Source organism: Carassius carassius, chromosome 23, assembly GCF_963082965.1.
Source record: "Carassius carassius chromosome 23, fCarCar2.1, whole genome shotgun sequence".
Lineage (NCBI taxonomy): Eukaryota > Metazoa > Chordata > Actinopteri > Cypriniformes > Cyprinidae > Carassius > Carassius carassius.
In genome coordinates this window covers 24969124-24988719 of record NC_081777.1, presented here as the reverse complement: position 1 = coordinate 24988719, position 19596 = coordinate 24969124, and the positions used below count along the sequence as shown (strand labels likewise).

General features: G+C 38.2%; 1 protein-coding gene across 2 annotated transcripts in view; it reads left to right on the top strand.

Annotated features, from left to right (window-relative positions):
- Nucleotides 1-19596, top strand: part of LOC132101631 (DNA topoisomerase I, mitochondrial-like) — a 36163-nt gene that overhangs the window by 2834 nt on the left and 13733 nt on the right. For both annotated transcript variants that reach the window (XM_059506714.1, XM_059506715.1), the window contains exons 4-14: nt 107-159; nt 1158-1283; nt 4726-4813; nt 6019-6143; nt 6255-6370; nt 7446-7567; nt 14917-15039; nt 15143-15330; nt 15597-15741; nt 17012-17155; nt 18003-18188. In XM_059506714.1, coding sequence (XP_059362697.1) covers nt 107-159; nt 1158-1283; nt 4726-4813; nt 6019-6143; nt 6255-6370; nt 7446-7567; nt 14917-15039; nt 15143-15330; nt 15597-15741; nt 17012-17155; nt 18003-18188 — 1416 coding nt within the window. The remainder of the gene's footprint in view (nt 1-106; nt 160-1157; nt 1284-4725; nt 4814-6018; nt 6144-6254; nt 6371-7445; nt 7568-14916; nt 15040-15142; nt 15331-15596; nt 15742-17011; nt 17156-18002; nt 18189-19596) is intronic.

The following is a 19596-nucleotide window of genomic DNA, read 5'->3' as shown; positions in this document are numbered from 1 at the left end:
TATTTAATTATATATTTCATTACATATTTTATATAATTATTATAATTGGGAAAGCAATACAAAAGTTTCCTTCTAGTTGTCATGTTTTGTTTTTTTTATCTTTCAGATGAAAATGCCTAAAGAAGAGAGCATGGACTTTGAAGACCGCGGTGACAGAAGGTACAGTGAGATCGCTGTGTCAACTGTGATGGTATTTTTAGTAGCCAGTACTGCACATGCAGTTTCACAGATTCAGGCTTTTGATTTAGAGAAATGGCATCAGCAGCCAGCAGCTGCACTTGGAAATGAGTTTTAATCCATTTACGATTCAAATATGCAATCATAATCTTTTTTTTTTTTTTCTTTTTTTCTTGCCTTTGGAGTTGATGAAAATTAATTCTGATGATTTGAATGTGCACAGTTCTGGACAATATCCATTTCGATTTTCTCGCTACATTGGCTGTCTTTCAGAAAATTAATTTATTTATTGGAAAGAAAGCTGCGGCATGTCAGAAAAGTAATAAGTGTAAAGCATTCAGATCAGACTGGGTGGGACGGGATCCTGGGGGGATAGAATGGAGCCTGAGGCATAAATCTAAGCAAGCAGACATTTAACATGAAATTATTTCATATACAAAAATTTCATATGTACGATTTTTAGAAAAGTTGGACCATCTAAAATCTCTCGTTGGCTTTTTCTGTCTCCCGATAAGAACAGTACGTCTCTAATCAGGGATTTGTGACAATCAGGCGCTTTGTAAATCAAGTCCTGCCAATGATTGCAGGTGGGAGGCTGATTTACACGACAGAGGTCAGACTCTAAAACTGCTGAAGGTGTCCTAGTGTTCTTTTACATTTAATCTCTCCCAGAAAGTTCTCTGCTGAATTGAATCGTTTGTTATGGTAATTGTAATTAATTGATTTGTTCTGCTCACCTCCCGCTACATCTGAATCATGCTTTATGAAAATTGAAGCTTGTATCTCTCCGCAATTATCCTTGGGCATAATTACCGTAATTATATAATTATCATCAGTGGCCATTAAGCATTATTGTGTAATCACTGTAATTTAGTCATTGTCATTGGTCAATGCATATTTGTCCTTTTGAGTTTTTTTTATATATATACTAAAGTTCTTACAGCCTTTAAATGTGTTTTTTGGTTGTTTGTCTCATTTAGGTCTCAGGTGAATGTAAAGGAAGAGCCAGAGGAAGATCCAGACTTTGTAACAAAAGGGAAAGGGAAAAAGAGGAAAAGAAAGGTGGATAACACGGATGGTCCCTCTTCTACCTCTGAAGCTCCTTTGTAAGTGTTTGTTTTTCCTAGGCGTAGCAATGAATGAGAGTTCCTGCTCAATATATGTGACCCTATACCACAAAACCAGTCATAAGGGTCACAAAGAAATTGAGATACCAACGCTATCTCACGACCTATTCGTACGTATTTTACAAGGTGGCTTATTCGTACGAATTTCTACGACCTCACTCGTACGATTTTATACGATTTGTCTAAACCCCAGTGACGGTTAGGTTTAGGGGCAGGGTTAGGTGTAGGTCATTCGTACAAATTCATACGAATTGTGCAACTCGTAAAATACGTACGATTTGGCAAAAGTCTTATGAATTTGTACGAGTGTGGTCGTACGAATTCGTACGAATAAGCCACCTCGTGAAAAATGTACGAATTGCCGTGAGATCGGGTTGGAGATACAACTATTTGAACATCTAGAATCTGAGGGTGCAAAAAAATCCAAATATTGAGAATTTATTGAGTCAGTGGGGTAAGCTGTGCCACTTTTTACTTTAAGGGATAAATCACCCCAAAATTTACTCATCTTTGTCATTCCAAACCTACACTGACTTACTATTTCAAAAAGAGATGTTTAGCTGAATGTCAAAGCTACTTTTTGTCCATACAGTGAAAGTGGAATATAACAAGGACAGCCGTGGCCACCTTTTATGTTCATTTTATGGAAAAGAGGCAGCTTGGATGTTTAATAGTTTATGGCAAATTATTTTTTTTATTTTATTAAATTACCATGGTTTTGTGTAGTGATGCACCGAAATGAAAATTCTGCGCCGAAACCGAAACCGAAAATTTAGGATGCACTTGGCCGAAAACCGAAACTGAAGCCGAAAATGGCTTCTTTTAAAAACGTATATATATATTGCTTGGATTTAATGGATCTGAATTGAAAAATCACAATATAATAATCAAACTTTTATTAACAGTTACATAACAAAACATAAAATATTTTTTACAATAAATATAAATAATAATTATTCTTCAAGTTTTATGTTCCATTAAGTAAAATAGTTTTTTAAAAATTGTGCAAAAAAATCAACAATTTTGGAGATTTTTCAGAACAAATGTTACATATTGCAACTTTGGTGTCCTCTCGTATAGGGCTGTCACTTTTGTGAAAAAAAAATCCTGTTAGATTTTTGAGACATAGGCAAAGTGTTCATTGAATCGTTAGTAAATTGCCTATATTTGGCGTTGATCCGTTTTTCAACGCCAAATATAGGCAAATCCACCGACAACTAAACAGGCATTAGGGCGAACGTAAAGAGGGCGCTTGAGACGCGCACAAGTCAGCAATTTGGACTGCCATAACACCAATGAAAAACATTACTGAAGGCTACATTGATATTATGCACTTATAGGCTCTCTGTGTGTGTGTGTGTGTGTGTGTGTGTGTGTCAGAACCTGCAGTTGCTGTGTGACGCGCGTTCGCTGCGAGCATATAGTGACGAGCTGGACGCGCTCCGAGAGAAGGCCGTTAAAATCGATTCCCTGTTTTCGTTTTCGAAACTTGTGTTGGTTGGTCCGATCGATTGTGCAGCTTTTGTGACAAGCTTTTTTTGATTGTGACAGCCCTTTTGATAGGCAGACGCGTGATAACAGCTCGACCGTGAGTGAAACCTAAGCGCTTGCTCACGGATGGGAGGGGCGGGTTACATTCATTTTCGGTTTACGTTTTCGGCTGTTTTTTTTATTTCGGCCCGAAACCGATAATGCCATTTCGGCCGAAAATTTTCGGCGGCCGAAATTTCGGTGCACCCCTAGTTTTGTGCATGTTTACCAACATACATGATATGTATTTTATTCCTGAACAAATGGGCTTTTACATAACTGAATGTAAAATAGCATTTTAGGATGGATTTCAGAGACCTTGCTATTAATTGTCTAGCTTATTTAATTTTAACGTTTCTCAAAGAGGATGGAATTTCTATTGATAGTCGCCTTAGAATTTTTAGCATGATAAAAGTGGTCATGTGTATTAATCACAGACAGCTCTTTATGCTGTGCCCATTCTGTATATAAACTGTTATTTAAACATTTGGGGGTTTGTTTTTGAAAGTCTCTTACTGTTTGCTCACCAAGGCAGCAGATATTTTATTGCACATCCATTTAAGTCCCCCTATTATGCCATTTTTAAGGTTGCTAATATTGTTTTATGAGTCTCCTAAATGGGGCTGGGCGATATATCTAACGATATGATCATGCGCATTTAGTCAGTAAATCTGGTTCCGTGATTACCGCTAAATCGATATCGATATCACCTGCTTTCAAATGGAACGGCATTTAATAGACAGAGCCGTAGATGACAGAGCCGTAGATCACTGACAAGCTACGCAATATCACGCTCCATTTGAAAGCAGGTGATGCTGATTTAGCTGTAATCACGGAACCAGATTTACTGACTAAATGCGCATGATCATATCATTAGATATATCGCCCAGCCCTACTCCTAAAACAAGTTTATATGCATGCAAGGTCTAAAAAATTCGACCTCATTTTTAAATGATTCATAAATGACTCGTGCGAAGCAGTTCAAAGAATCAAGTCTCTCTAAACCCCTCCTTTCTGTGAGCCCTCACTGCTGTGATTGGTCAGATGGCGCAGTCCTTTGTGATTGAGAGAGATCTCTCTACGGCTCTGGATTGGTCTACGGTGTACAGCTCTTGTCGGAAATGAAACGCCAATTGCCATGACAGAATGACAGCCCTGGAGACTTGTCAATACATAGAATAAATGATATGGATTGTAGCTTACCAACTCGAGCTGGAGTCTGATGATGAAACGGTTGAACTGGCTGATAGACAAGAGACTGATTCACAAGCAGGACATTTCTGGAGCAGGACATTTCTCAGACAAGTTTGTGGTAATTATGAGATGTGGTGAAACAAATTTATTCTCACAGCGTAGGATACATCGTCCTCTCGACATGATGTTAACCACACAGAAATTTTACTGTGTTTGTGGGCAGGCAAGTTGGTGACATAAAACATTGGTGGACATTATGCAAATGTGTTACTTTGTGACGTAGAGCTGTAACAGAATAAGATTGATAAGACTGATGACTCGTTTAGGCAATTGAGAGCAGACTTTATTTTGACAGACAATAACTTTATCTATCGTGCAGTATCGGCTTCACAACTTTGCAGATTGTTTGTGTTCACATACAGCTACATGACACACTGCATGAAAGGTAATAGTCGAAAAGGCATTATAGGGGTACTTTTAAAAAAACACAATATTGTGAAGTGTCTTTTCATAAGCATTCCATTATGAAAACTCTTTTCTAATTGTTAAATCAGATTTTAAAATGTAGTTTTCTCTGGTGATGGCAAATTGGAATTTCAGCAGTCTTTGTCACATGATCCTTCAGAAAGATGCTGATTTGGTGCTCAAAAAAAGGATGCTTTACATATATTGTCTGCTTGCTGAATTTCTCTGAAAGGCCAAAGAAGAAGAAGAAGAAAGCTGCAGAAGAGGGACAGGAAAACTCTGCAACGGTGAAGAAAAAGATCAAGGGGAAAAAAGAAAAGGTGGGCTTTACCTAGAGTGCATTAACGGTATATTGATTATAGTGGGAAGAACTGATTGGCAGAGCGCTTGTTGAAATGCTAGAAATTTTGATATTTTAAATCTAAAATCTTTAAATAGGACACATGCTGAGATAATCTACATAAAGGCACAGTCAGAAAGTTCTGGGATACTGTATGTCAGTAAAGTTTGCTTTAACTATAATTATGTACCATGCAGGGTTGATTTTGTGTTCATGTCTTTACCAGTTTTTGTCAAATGCAATTATTTTTTTTATGTTCACAAGATGAATAGGCATGTTAGAACTTTCCGTTTTATTCCCACAAATCACAGAAATGTAATTTCGTTAATCATTTCATTCACTTTTGCTATGTATCTAAACTGCCTTCTGCAGGTAAACGTCAACTTCACAATCACCCTCCAATTTGATGGATTTAAAAGACCATATCACAAAGTGATTGCCTGTGCTGGAAAGCCGTCATTTTGTTCAACAACTGTTGCTCTCGACCATTGATGGTAATTTTAGTTCTGCAGAGAGCAGTTTTGGAGAACATTTCTCTCTTGCAGAGCTCAAAATCTTATTTTCAGGAGAAACCGTTTACAGTTTTTTGTCCACACTACCCCGCAGGAGTTCATTCTGGTCAGGTGTTGTCGATTTTCCAACTGCAGACTAGACTTCTTTGAGAAATTGAAGCGCACCGTAGTTTTATCTTTGGAAAAGTAAATGTTTTGTGTGTCACGTGGATCCACCAGTGTCTCAATGAGGAAAAGCTTATCTAAATAGCAAAATGCAATTTGTCTCTAAACAGCTAGACTTGCAACCAAACCATCAACAGCTAAAATAATTTATCCTGCTTTTGCACACATCCTGTTTTTACAGTTTCACATTTCATACTTGTTGATTTGAGTGTTAATTGTCCTATCAAGTTTAGGGGTGCAATGTTGTGCCAAAAGTTTATTTATAAAAGTTTAGATCTAAAAGTTTTCTTAAGTTTTTTTTTTTGTTCTCTTCGCAGGGTTCAGCTTAAACATTTTTATTGAACTGACATGTATAAGATGTAGTGAACATTGTTATTAAACATTGTGATTTCTGCTAATTTAAATATGACACCAAGGTCATGTTAACTAGCTAAGATTTGCAGCTTCTGCAAAATGCAGACAATATTCACAAAATGTGCAAACGATGACTCCTTTTCCCCTTTGAAAGGTGATAAAAGAAGAAGGAGGGCGTTCTGTCTCCACTAAGAAGAAAAAAACCAAGGAAGAGATCGAGGCAGCCAGGGCTCTCAAGATTAAGAAGAAAGAAGAGGAAGAGAAACAAAGATGGAGATGGTAGGCTCTCTGCATGCATCTTCTTGTCTGTATGGAAGGAGAGACACCTTTTAGCCCAGAAGTTTTGTTTGTCTCTTATCATCTTTTCTCGACTTCTTGACTTTTTTGCAGGTGGGAAGAGGAGAAGTATGAGGATGGAGTTAAATGGAAGTTTCTAGAACACAAAGGGCCGTATTTCCCTCCCAAATATCAAGCCCTTCCAGATGATGTCAGGTTTTACTATAACGGTATGTATTCAGATGTTATAAAGATCTAGTTGTGTCCGTGTTACTGATGCATCACATCGGTTCAAAGCAAAACCTGTTCAAAAGTACGAGTTTTTGGTCCGAGAGAGGCTAGTTCATTGGTCAATGCCATTCCCTTTAATTTTCTGGTTTTGGGCACGCAGCCCAGCTCAGGGTTGACCTGTTCCTCCGCTGGTGTCAGGTGTACTCCAGAGAGCACAGGAAGAGTCTTTAATCTCTTTGCTAAACTTTAAGGTCAGCTTCCTCTATTAATATCCACTCTGCCATTTACCGTAGAGAGGCGTTTCTTAAACTATAAGTGCATTTCAGAAGGCCCAGGCCATTAATCTTCAAACAATAACCCAGAGGGGGAAGTATTTGGATTTTGTGCCTGAGACTCTGAACGGTAAGCTATAAATGCAGTTTTGATTATATTTGTCCTAGGCCATGATTCTCGGTGATGCATTTAAAGTCTATTTTGCGGGGTGAGCTGGCGAGTCCTGTGGGAACGCGAGTCTGATGACTCATCTTAACGTGGTTATAAAAACCTTCAGCAGTCTTCTGTAGTAGATCTGTGTGAACGATATCGTGTTTGTGTGCTTTTGAGTCTTATGTCTTAAGAGGAAATACGCTAATAAATAAATGAACCAATGTTTTTATGCTTAAATTTAAATTGAATGCATTTAGTTTTAAAGTATTCCGCTTGCAAGCAGATAGACATGAATGAAATCTCAAATCATTCAGATTATGGAGAAGATATGTAATGTTTTCTTTTCTTTTTTTTAAAGATTGGAATAGCGAATTTTGTTTTTGCACCTTTCAAACAATGAAAACATTTTTATTGTTTTAATAGACAAGTTGTGAATTCACTATATTTGTGAATGACTGTTCAATTTAAATAAAAAAAATAATAAGGTAGTAATTGTTTTGATATTATGAAATATTACCAATAAATGGCCAAAGTGAAAATTCTGTTCCATGTATTTTCTGTTCCATACTTTGACCCAACCCACGCATAGCTGGTTTCTTTAGTCACTAATGTTCTTATAGCAAGTAAAAATGTTCTGTTTTGTTGTAGGAAAGCCAATGAAGCTCAGCCTGCCAGCTGAAGAAGTGGCCCTTTTCTTTGCTCAGATGCTGGATCACGAATACACCACAAAAGACGTCTTTCGCAACAACTTTTTCAGGGACTGGAGGAAGGTAAACCTTTCTGACACTTGTAAGCCCAGCTCAATCTTCAACCACTAGCTTTAACACTTACACGTTTGTGGAGGCTCTAGTAGGGATGGGTGTCAGGTTATGGGTACGGAAGAGTTATGAAGCTTACAGCATCCCAGAAGGCCTCGGGGCGTATCATGCAGAATTAATTTTGTGCTGCTTAGTGCTCAATGCTCTTGAAAACACGATTTGTGTAAAGGCATTGATATGCTAATCCAGACAACTCGCTTCCTGCATATGAACAAATCCAATTTAACTGTTTTATTATAACATGGAAGCCCCTGCTCGCTTCACTGAGCACAGTCTCCGCCCCGTGCCCGACTGTCAATCTAGAGAACGAGCGAGAGAAGAATTCAAGTGATGAGACACTGGCTCTATTATTATAGTGCTTTTGCAAAGTGTTGTGAGAGCATTGTTGTGTCAGCTTGTTGGTTGCTCACTGTTTTTTTTTCTGGGTGATCTGCAGCGTAGCGCTATCATCAAACACTTGTTTAAAAATGTTCATTTAGATGTATCCTGACCTTTTAACCCATTTAGTACTTATTAATGGAGACCAAACTTCTGAGTAACATTGGGGGTTCGGTGGATAATGAATTTCAGTCTATGGCTGCCCAGAGTTGTGCACGCATTCATTGACTGTGCAGTGCAGACAGCAATTAGAAAAATAAGGTCAATGAAAAGTGTTCTGGGAGGGAGGAGGCATGTTTATGTACTTCTTAGCATTTGGTAATTACTGCACATTAGAGACCCGCTAGAACTGGGCACCACAGGATGTAATCAGAGAGCAGCTTAAAGAGGTGGTTTACTACGTTTATTTTCTAGGCATGATTGTGTTTATGGGGTGCAGTCTAACATGTGTTCATGCTTCCATTATTATATATTTATAAATAATATGAATGGGAAAAAAATATATATATATATAAGGGATGTAACGATTCACTCAACTCATGATTCGATTCACGATTTTGATTTCAAGATTTGATTCATGATTTTATTTTATTATTTTTTAACAAACTTTAAGACAAGTTATGAATGAAATGTGTCCTTTTGTTATTGCTTGGACAAAATGCTGTAAATTTCTTTGTGAAATTGAAATATAACTAATAATATACTTATAGCACTTGCATATAATTGCTCTTTTGATGGTTTTGATTGCTTCTATTGTGCTTATTTGTAAATCGCTTTGGATAAAATAATCTGTTAAATTACAATTTAAATATAATGTAAATGTAAATAACAAAAACTAAATTGAAATTTTAAAACAAGCCCCAAGTCAAATAAATAAGATAAAATAAAAACAATGATACGTCGTTCCTATTACATGACCTACCAGTGTCCGTTGCGTTGGTTCACTGGCATTTCATAAATCCCTTTTCCGTGACCTCATGGCATGTAGAAATCTTGGTGGAAGTAGCAAGTTTTTCAGGTACTTTTTGCCAACTTTTTTTCAAATACCATAAATTTGTACTGTACTGTTAATATTGCTCAAAGTCAGTGGTCACCATGTCTGTATGGCTACCAGCATTTTTTTTTAAATATCTTTTTTTGTATATTACATAATCTATTCCTGTAAAGTGAGTTCAAGATAGTGTAATTTAAAATATAATTAATATATAGAAACAATTAAATATCCTTTATTGGTGATTTATTTTGTTATTGGTGAGTTTGGGAAATTTGTTCTGGAAGCTATTACTGAATTATATCTGAAATCTCTTTTCTAAGTAGACTTACATTGTGTACATGGCAGATGATAAAAGGGGTATAAAGAAATCCCATAAATTTAGATTGAAGGAGGGACCCTCGCAACTACTAGAGATTCATTGTCAGTTAGTAAACACTCAGATCATACTCGCAACAGCACAGCAAGCAACACAATAAAACACTCATAATGTCTTTGTAACTGCATATTAATTCCCTTTTAACCTAAAATGTCTTTGCAGTCTAGTAGTGAGTTTTGCATGGGCAAGATCACTTCAGGGTTGCCATTCATAACAAAACTAGCCCAATAACCCTATTTCAAATATAAAACCTCAAAATACCACTCCCATACATAATACACTTTTACAGTCACTGTTCTGTGTTATAAACAATTTCAACTTCCCTGTGTAGTAGTAATCATAGCAGAGCTCACAAGAAACTCAAAGGCTCTCTACCAGTGCCACTCCCTAACAAAACTTAATATCAAGCACAGTTTTATTAATGGAAGTATAGAAAATAAATCAAATATTTCAAGTAGAATACACTTTATGCATTATACCAAACCTTTAACCCAGTGGGAGAAAAATCAATCTGCAACAACAGTTTAAAAGGAAATTGGAGAAAATTGGCCTTTTTCATTTGTTGCAACAGAAATGTCCTTTTACCTTTTTTAAATATAGTGACACATTTCTTGATTGCAAGTCTGTTGTGCCATTTAATCAATTCAATTAATCCAATTAATCTTATCCATTGTAATTGGTTTGTGGGTCTGTGATGTTCTCGAGTCTGTTCTTGTGCCATTTTTGGGCCCTTCTCTTACTTTTCCTCTTATTTTACTCTCTTCATCCCCTCTGCGCTGGGCTCTGCTCCCTGGCTAATGGCCCAGGGGTGCCGTTCTTGGTTCGAGTGTGTGTATGCGTGTGACAGAATAGGGAGATGGAGGGGGGCAGGTCAGAGGAAATTGCTTGTGTGAGGTCCCATGACGCAGGTTCTCTTCACCAGCCCCAGGAGGAGAGATTAGAGTGAATCAGTGTTAGTGTGACATTTAGCACTGCAAAAGTGCAAGAATAAATCATAAACCGACAAAAGAGAAACACGTATGGCAGTCCTCTGTGACCCCTCCATCCCATACATACTTTTGTTTCCCCTCATTTTCGCTTGTTGTCCTCTTTCTCCTTTCTTGTGCCCCACGGGGGAAGCTGTGATCATCACAGGTGAGGGGATCTCGGTCCTCTAGAGTTGCTTGGATGATCTTTAGTGTCTTCTGGCGTTTGATGTACAGTACTTGTTGTAATTGCATGTCATGAAACAGGCCATATCCCAAAGCAATTTCAGTGCAAAGGATCAGAAAGCAGGCTTTTTTAATCACTGATGTAGACAACTGCTAAAAAAAAATAGAAATTGCACACTCAAATGAGTTTAACTTAAAGTAGGGCTGTCAATAGTTAAAATTAGAATTAATTAACATAGCATACCAGTTAATTAATGACATATTTAAATACTTGCTGAGAAGATCCCAAAAGAAGATAATTCAGGCATTATGATGGAGGATGAGTAGATTATGGAATACACATTACGATAAGAAGTCCATTGATTATTAGCTCAAACAATATAGCATGGCACTAGCACTGCCAAGGTCATAGGTCAATCCAGTCGGTCTGGAATAGTGTTGTTTTTGGCGGCCTGTTTTTTAATTTTTCTTTTAATCTAGTCTTTGTGTGAACCTGTCATTTGTTTTTATACTCTTTTTAGTTAAGTTTCAGTCAACTAAAAATTATTACTATTGACCATGACTATTTTCGTCTAGAATTAATAGACAAAAATGGATTACATTTAGTCTATGAAAATTGCATTTTTGTCTCTTTTTTTTAGTAATGCAATTCTATTTAACCCAGTCAATATAGTGTAAGCACCTAGTAGTATAGATGAAACCAAATTTTTCTTTTAGCCAAACCCATTTCAAACAAGGTTATCTTATATTATTGTTACCTTAAACTCAAGAATACATCCATTCCAGACACGGAAGACTCTCTGATTTGAATTTACACTATTTATTTTACCAACCAACCATGTTAGAAGTACACACATCCGTCCCTATCTCTGTGTCAGACTTAACTTTGTTTGTTGTTGTCTTCTAAATAATTCCACGAGTGGGGCTTGAGTAAGTGACGGTGCATGCATCTGCGCAGTGCGACCGGATGCAGCCCTTGAAGTGAGACACAGGAAACAGAAATACTGCATAATAATAATAATAATGTGACTAAACCAGACAAAAATAATGACGACGATATTTAGTCAGAATTTCCGTTGAAAGCAACGCTATTCTGGAATGAGTTGAAGAAACAGAACAAATTGAGAAAGACTAAATACAGAAGAACTGTGGCAACATCTCCAAGATACTTCAAGAAACCAACCTCCAAAGCTACAGTATTGGTAAAAGTTTTAGGCACTTGTGTAAAAATGTAAATTAGGGATACTGTCAAAAAAATAATACCATACAGTAAATAGATTTTCTTCATCAGTTAACTTCTATTAAAGTCCCCCGTGGTGAACAAGTTTTTTTTTTTTTGTTTATTTGTCTATGTGGTGTTTTTAATATGCTTTTAGACAAACAATGTGTCAATCCATTTATCAACACCATTTCTGAGTATTTTCTCCTTAAGACTGTAGTCTCCCAAAGGAAGTCACAGAAATGGGGTTTGAAACAGCCTTCGGTTTGTATTTGTAATTGGTAATCGAATCGAAAGCTTGTGAATGAGAATCGAATCAAATCGTGAAATGTGTCAAAACCCAGCTCTATAATCCTTCTTGTGATAATTCTTGCTGCTGATACAGAAAAAGACCAAATTCTGATGCAGTATGTGAAGTTCTTGTGGTTAAGTGTGTGTGTTCCTAAAAAACATCAGGGTGTCTGTGAGCCTTTTCTGGTTTTCACACATACACGCTTACCCAAGGTCAACCAAAGTTCACTTAGTTCAAGCAATTTGTGCCTGCTCTATCACCCTGTATGGATACAAAACGGCGCCTTCAGCTTCATACTTATCAGATGTCTGGTAGACATATGAAGTGAGCAGCAACTCTCTTAAATGCCCTGTTTGGATGAAACTAGTTTTCCCTGAGGAGTCAAGTTAAATTTGTGTTTCACAGCCTTTAATATTGATTTGAATCCCCTTCAAATCTGTTTTTCTCACCCAACCTCAGAACAAAATTTTGGTGCAAGTTATCTGCTTTTTTTATTCTCTGGGGTTCTCTCTGAGAAACCAAGTGACATCTGGGTAGGAATGTCTGTGTTGTCACGGTGCTTCTCCTAATTTTTGACCTTCGTCGAATACAGCACCTAAAGCAAACTTGCTAGTTTCACTGCCTGGTGAACCTTTAATATGGATTTAGACCTTTATGCCAACTTTCTATTTAAAATAACAGTTGGTGGTTCAAGTTCTGCTGGCAATCTCATCTGATTTGGAAATAAAATTAAATCGATAAGGAAAGTTGCGGTTCAGAACGCCAACTGTAGAGCAGCATCTGGTCTGATTCTCAACACCTATTAATTTTTTCTTTTAATTATGTGCATAATGTTATAACTAGCAGCACATACTGTTTAAAGGTTTGGTGTATTTCAGTGGATTTCACATTACATACTGGTAACAATGTTGTTATTATAATTAACTACTAATGTTACGGGCACACGGACACCACCATTAACATCAAGGAGAGACAAACACAGATCAGCTCGTGTCAAAGGTAGGGGTATGTTTGTTTAATAGAAAGGTTAACAAATGAAAGATATGGTAACACAAAAAAACCAACTACAAAAGCGGAACGTTTTCTACAACTGGGTGGACAGCAATCATTATAAAGTTAGACAGCACGGCAGTGCATCGGCTCTGTTCTCCGGCTCTCTGTGTGCGCACTCAGGTGTGGTTTCGGCAGCTCTTTATAGGGCTCCGCACAGGTGTGGATCATCTGTAATTAAGAGAAGGGGAAGAGACACTGTGTTCAAACATATACATGCTGTATAGGATCAAACAGCTGGGGGACGTAACAACTATTAAAAAAAAAGATTAGTTAGAATAAAGCTAAAATAAAATCAAAAATAAATACAAGATTTAAAAACCAACTAAAATAAGTTTTATTATTTTTATTAGATGTAATAAAATTAAAAACATTAATATTAATTTTCTTATTAAAGTAAACTACAATTAAAATGAATTATAACTGTTAATATTAATAAATGCTAGATTGGTACATAAATAATACTAATGTAACACTGTCTGTAACGCTCATAATCTAGACAATAAACAATCTTAGTGTAATGAATTAAACCTTGCTAATCATCGGGAAGAAGGAGGCGGGAACCGGCGGACAATCAAACAACATTTTAATAAAGCAAAATAAACACAAAACAGCGCACCAGCCCCTCACGGACGACTGATGCGCGCAAATAAAAACCAAAACACAACTAAAAGCCCAGGCCTGGTCCTCTCTCGTCCTTCACTGTCGTCGCTCCAGTTTTATATCCTTCCATCTCCTCCGTGGGCCTCGAGACCGGCGGGTCGAACAGGTGTAGCTCATCTCCAATCACTCCACCGGCCTCGCTCCCATGTCCCTCGGCCCCGCCCCACTCGTCACATACCCCCATCGCCCCTCGCAGGCCGGGGGGTACTCCCGAGACTGCGCTCTACTCCCCCCATCCCCCCCCACCCTCCGGGGGGGACCGCTCACAGGGACATGCGGGAACCTGGGGGTAGGACAGGGGAGGCGAGAGAAAAGGAGATGGAAGGAGGAGGGACAGAGACGAGAGAGGGCCGCTGCTCGGCCCTCCACCAGCTGGGTGATCTCCTCCGCGGTGCCTGGCGGTGGCACTGGACGGCCCTCGGCGGACGGCACGACACTCCTCCGGTTTTGGGCAGCCGGCAGGAGTCCCCCGTTCCCTGCTCCTCCCCGTTCCGGCGGATGGCAGCAGGCTCCGGCCACCTGGCGAACGGCACAGACTCCTCCGCTCCCTCACGGACGGCAGCCGCCCCTCCCTATCGTGGGCGGCCGGTAGCGAGCTCGCCCGTCCCCGGCAACTCGCTCCAGCCCACCGCCTCGAGCGTCCATGGCGGCACACTCCTCGCCTGCTCGTTGGCACCGCGGATTCACCACAGCGGCGATGGATCTTCAGCAGCGCGTCCCTCCTTCTCCCGGGCTTCGGCACCACTGTAATGAATTAAACCTTGCTAATCGTCGGGAAGAAGGAGGCGGGAACCGGCGGACAATCAAACAACATTTTAATAAAGCAAAATAAACACAAAACAGCGCACCAGCCCCTCACGGACGACTGGTGCGCGCAAATAAAAACCAAAACACAACTAAAAGCCCAGGCCTGGTCCTCTCTCGTCCTTCACTGTCGTCGCTCCAGATTTATATCCTTCCATCTCCTCCGTGGGCCTCGAGACCAGCGGGTTGAACAGGTGTAGCTCATCTCCAATCACTCCACCGGCCTCGCTCCCATGTCCCTCGGCCCCGCCCCACTCGTCACACTTAGTAAAAACTACAGAGATCCAAATTCACAAACGTTTTTTAGTAATCCTAGCTCAAACTTCATCTGCTAAATCTTGATTTTGATGGTTTTCACTTTCTCTTCTCCACAGGAGATGACTTTGGAGGAGCGACAGCTAATAATGGATCTGAACAAGTGTGATTTTGGGGAATTCCACGCTATGCATAAACAGAAGGTGGAAGCCAGGAAGAACTTGAGCAAAGAGGAGAAGTTGGTAAGTGTTTCTTCATAACATCTGAATGTTTTAAATCCAGAATAAATCCAAGTTACAATCTCTGCTCCTCGGATGTTCCTCTGAATTGATAAATGTTTTCCAGGTTAAAAAAGAAGCCAATCAAAAAATTGTTGATGAGTATGGATACTGTGTGTTGGACCACCATCGTGAACGCATTGGGAACTTTAATATTGAACCTCCAGGGCTTTTCCGAGGCAGAGGAGACCATCCTAAACAGGGAATGCTGAAGAAGAGGGTTCAGCCTGAAGACGTCATCATCAACTGCAGCAAGTGAGGCTTTGTCATACCAGTCCACTGTCAGCTTTGCTTTTTCAAACCGTATTATATGTTCAGAATTGGGATCATTGCTGTAGCACTCTGGCATGAACGCAAGGCCTAACAAAAGCATTTCACAGATATGTTTCATAGAAAGTTGGGGGAAAAAGAGCTTAAGAGCTCTTTTGAAAAAACAAATGTGGGCAATATCAAGTACTGTTTCACTCTGCAATCAGTGTGTTGTGTTCAGAGGAAGCATAAGGTTTGAATTTACTCCACAGGGACTCTCGTATCCCAGAACCCCCAGCTGGTCATCGCTGGAAGGAAGTTCGTCACGACAACACCGTAACATGGCTAGCAAGCTGGAACGAGAATGTGCAAGGATCTTGTAAATATGTGATGCTCAATGCCAACTCTAAACTTAAGGTATATATTATAATCTCTTAAGCCTTAGCTCTTAAACATCATTTTTTACTTAAAGGTATTATTATGGTAACTAAATTTATATTTTATGAATCATTATTATTATTTTAATCCTTTTTTTGCTCTAGAAAAAAACTTACTGAAGTATAAACTACCTTGATCAAACCATTCCAAAAGGACACTTAAAAACAAAACAAAAACTATGATTTGTTGTTTATATGTTGGTTGGACAAACTTTTTTTAATCCAATGTAAAGGATCTTGGTCTTATTATTCACTTAATTAAAATGTACTTGTTGCCCTCTTCCTTCTCTCTGCCTGTACATTCCTTCAATTCCAGGTCTTCTTCACGTCCTCTTCACCACCTGACTGTCCGTCTCTGTCACCTTGTTAATAATAGATGTGATTTGATGTCGCGTTTTAGCACCGAGCGCGAGCCAATCAAACAGAGCAGACGTGTATTCTTGTGTTCTGCCGAATCACGCTCACTTAGTTTCAGCTCAGCACCTCATCTACACCTTCGTTCCACTCATTTCCTCTCACTAATTAAATTAGGAAGCAAAGTGATCCTTTTCATCAGAACTGAGTGATGGACACCTCTCAAGAAACGTACTAATCATAACTGAAAAAGAACAGATTCCCAACACCGTCTCCAAAGCACCTCGTCACTTTGCTTTTCTTTCCCGAGTCCTTTCATTTGTCTGCTTCCTGTTGCTTTATATGTGCTGAATTAGTGAAGGTTAAATTATTTTACACTATGTTGGTCTCTATGCTGTTGCTGTGACAACAAAGTAACTAGTGGCTGGATTCAAACAAACCTGAAGTTTGTTTATCCAAAGGTAAATACGATATGGTTGTTTTATTTGGACTTGTGTATTTTTATTACTCTTCTCATCATAGAATTTATTTTCTTTCTTGAAATCTCATTAATTCATCATATGACCTTGTGTCTGTTATTCTGAAGTTATCTGTATGGTAGTTAATGTTCTTTTAGCTAATATATAAGCCTTTGGGATATTTTCTGTTCCCAGCTTCCTGTAAAATTGCACAGGAAAGCCTGGCAAAAAATTATATTTGTCATACTATTTCATGTCGAGTCTTTGAGGTCTTTCTTTAAGTCTCTAATGAAACAATCTTTTACATCACCTCATAATTCAGTCCGCTTCTTTGGAATAAGATGGTACTTTAAAACTGATCACTGGTGGTGTGTCAGGGTGAGCTGCCCCTTGTCAGATCATTTGGGTTTTCTTTGTTACTTTTTTTGTCTCCTGTAGGGTGAGAAGGATTGGGAAAAGTATGAGGTGGCTCGTAAACTGAAGATATGTGTGGATGCCATCCGAGCCCAGTACCAGGAGGACCTCAAGTCCAAACAGATGGGCACACGCCAGCGAGCCGTTGCCCTCTACTTTATTGACAAGGTCAGGCCCCACAAACATAATTTGTTTGTTTGTTTTATATTTGATCTCTTTTGGACTGTGTGTTAATGAATTTTGGTTACTGAAGTTGAGTTGCCAAATCAGAACAAGATAAGTTTTAAGTTCTACTATAATGAAATCTTTATTTCAAAAGACCAAAGTTCAGTTTCTTATGTTTAATTTAAGTTAACTTATGGAGTTAGACAATAATGTAGTGTTGATTTATGAATAAATCGCATATCTTCGAAAAGTGTGAATCATTCAAGGCTGCTTTTATTGACCATGTCTCGTAATTGTGACTTATGCTACATACCTGTATATTGCAGTTATTTATCATAGTTGCAACTGTTTCACATGAATTTGCCGCAATTTTACATAACTTTTCTCATAAGACCAAATTACAATTGCAACTTTTTCGTACTTGCGGCTATTTTTCATAGTTGTGACAACTTCTCATACTAGCATATTTCAATCGCAGCTATAATTGTGACTATTGTTCATGATTTGAACTTATCTCACAATTGCAGCTTTGTTTCCCATAAAAGCAAGCACCAACAACGCAACTTTCTTGTAATTGTGACTATATATAATGCCCAATGTTGCAATAATTTCTTGTAAATGTAATTATTATAATTTAAAAGTTTTTTTTTCATATCTCAGTGTAACTTACGATGTGACTTTTTTGTTTTGTTTAATGGAAATATCTCTTAAGGGCAAGCTTCTTTTCCTCAGTTTCAAAGAGTTCTGTCATATCTAAAATAGCTAAGCACAGCTAAGAATTTGCACAGATGTTCTGGAGATGGTGTCATGTCTGCATGACTCAGGTGTATGTGTGTGTTAAACTCTTCAGCTGGCTCTGAGAGCAGGTAATGAAAAGGAAGAGGGCGAGACGGCAGACACTGTGGGTTGTTGCTCACTACGTGTGGAGCACATCACTTTACATGACACACTGGAAGGTCAGAAGTGTGTGGTAGAGTTCGACTTCCTGGGTAAAGATTGCATCCGCTACTACAACAAGGTCCCAGTGACCAAAAAGGTAAGAGATGACCAATTGTGCTGGCTTGCATCTATATTTTTGTCTGGTCTGTGTTTTGAGTTGTATGAATTTCTAATGATTTTATTACAATTTTGACAATCTTCCATTGACCGTTTAAAATCTTTTTTTGCCTTTATTTGCATACTGAATTGTGCATGATCTGTTCTGTTACATAAATGCAAATCTAGACCTTTTATCAATTACCTCTTTAGAGCACCAGCTGAAAAAAATTAAATGTTTTATGGTAATTTTAGTCATAACAGGTGGGTAGTTGTTATTTTAGCACCGTTCATAGCTGTAGAAAGTATTGTTTCTTCACTGTTCACAAGCAGCAGGTCACACTAGAGGAAAAGTGTGAGGTGTTCTGCGCTCAGCCGCTGGAACTTGTTTGCCTGCATAGGCCTCATAATGTAAATGAGAACATTTGAAAGAAGCTCATCAAGTGAAAATTAATTAGTTTCTGAATATCTCGCAAGTTTATTTGGCGACAGGCAGGCTGTGCGGAAATGTCAAATATAATTGCAGGTATGGTGAAAATCAACCCCTACTTCCTCATCACCCCGTTGTAGGCATAATGAATAACAATCTGGATAATGAATAATAATCTGGAAATGATCTTTGGTTTTAGGTTCATTACTATCAATATGCTGTTGTATAAAATAAATATCCAGGCGTCTGAGGCTGCATTAGATATCCTTATTCCTAATTTTAGAAAAGAAAATGAAAAAACAAGAATGCTTTAACCCTCCTATTAACTTTGGGGTCAATTTGACCCCATTCAATATTTAACGTCTGTAAATACATTATTAAAAAAAAATAATTTTAATAATAATAATATTAAAAAATGTTCTTCAGATTTAATGAATTTTCCTAATTTAATGGGGACAACTCTGTAAACACAAAATTAACCTGCTGATATTTTTTCAATGTCCTGTACACATTTTGTAGCATCGGTGTTCCTTGGCTATTTTCCCAGGCTATTTTAGCTGTATAAAACATAAGAAATATAAAGATTTCACACACATTTGTTTTGGTTGTTTTATTGAGGTCACTATAACATGTTATTATTATATAATGTTCATTATAATTTTACATATTCAATATTATATTCAAAAAACGTCCCTCCGTTTTAGGGCTCTAACCTAACATAACCGTATCTGAAGTAGCTCACATGACATGGGACATAATTCTCATGAGAACTTTGATGTTTCCCATGCCATGGGGGAGGGGAAAACATCATTTTTGCGAGAACTTTAATGTTTCCCATGCCGTAGGAGAGGGGAAAACATAATTTTTGCGAGAACTTTGATATTTCCCGTACCGTGGGGAGGAGAATACCTAATTCTCATGGTTTACCAAACAAAGGGGAGGAGCAAACATTATAAAATCATGAACAGAAGCATTCTAA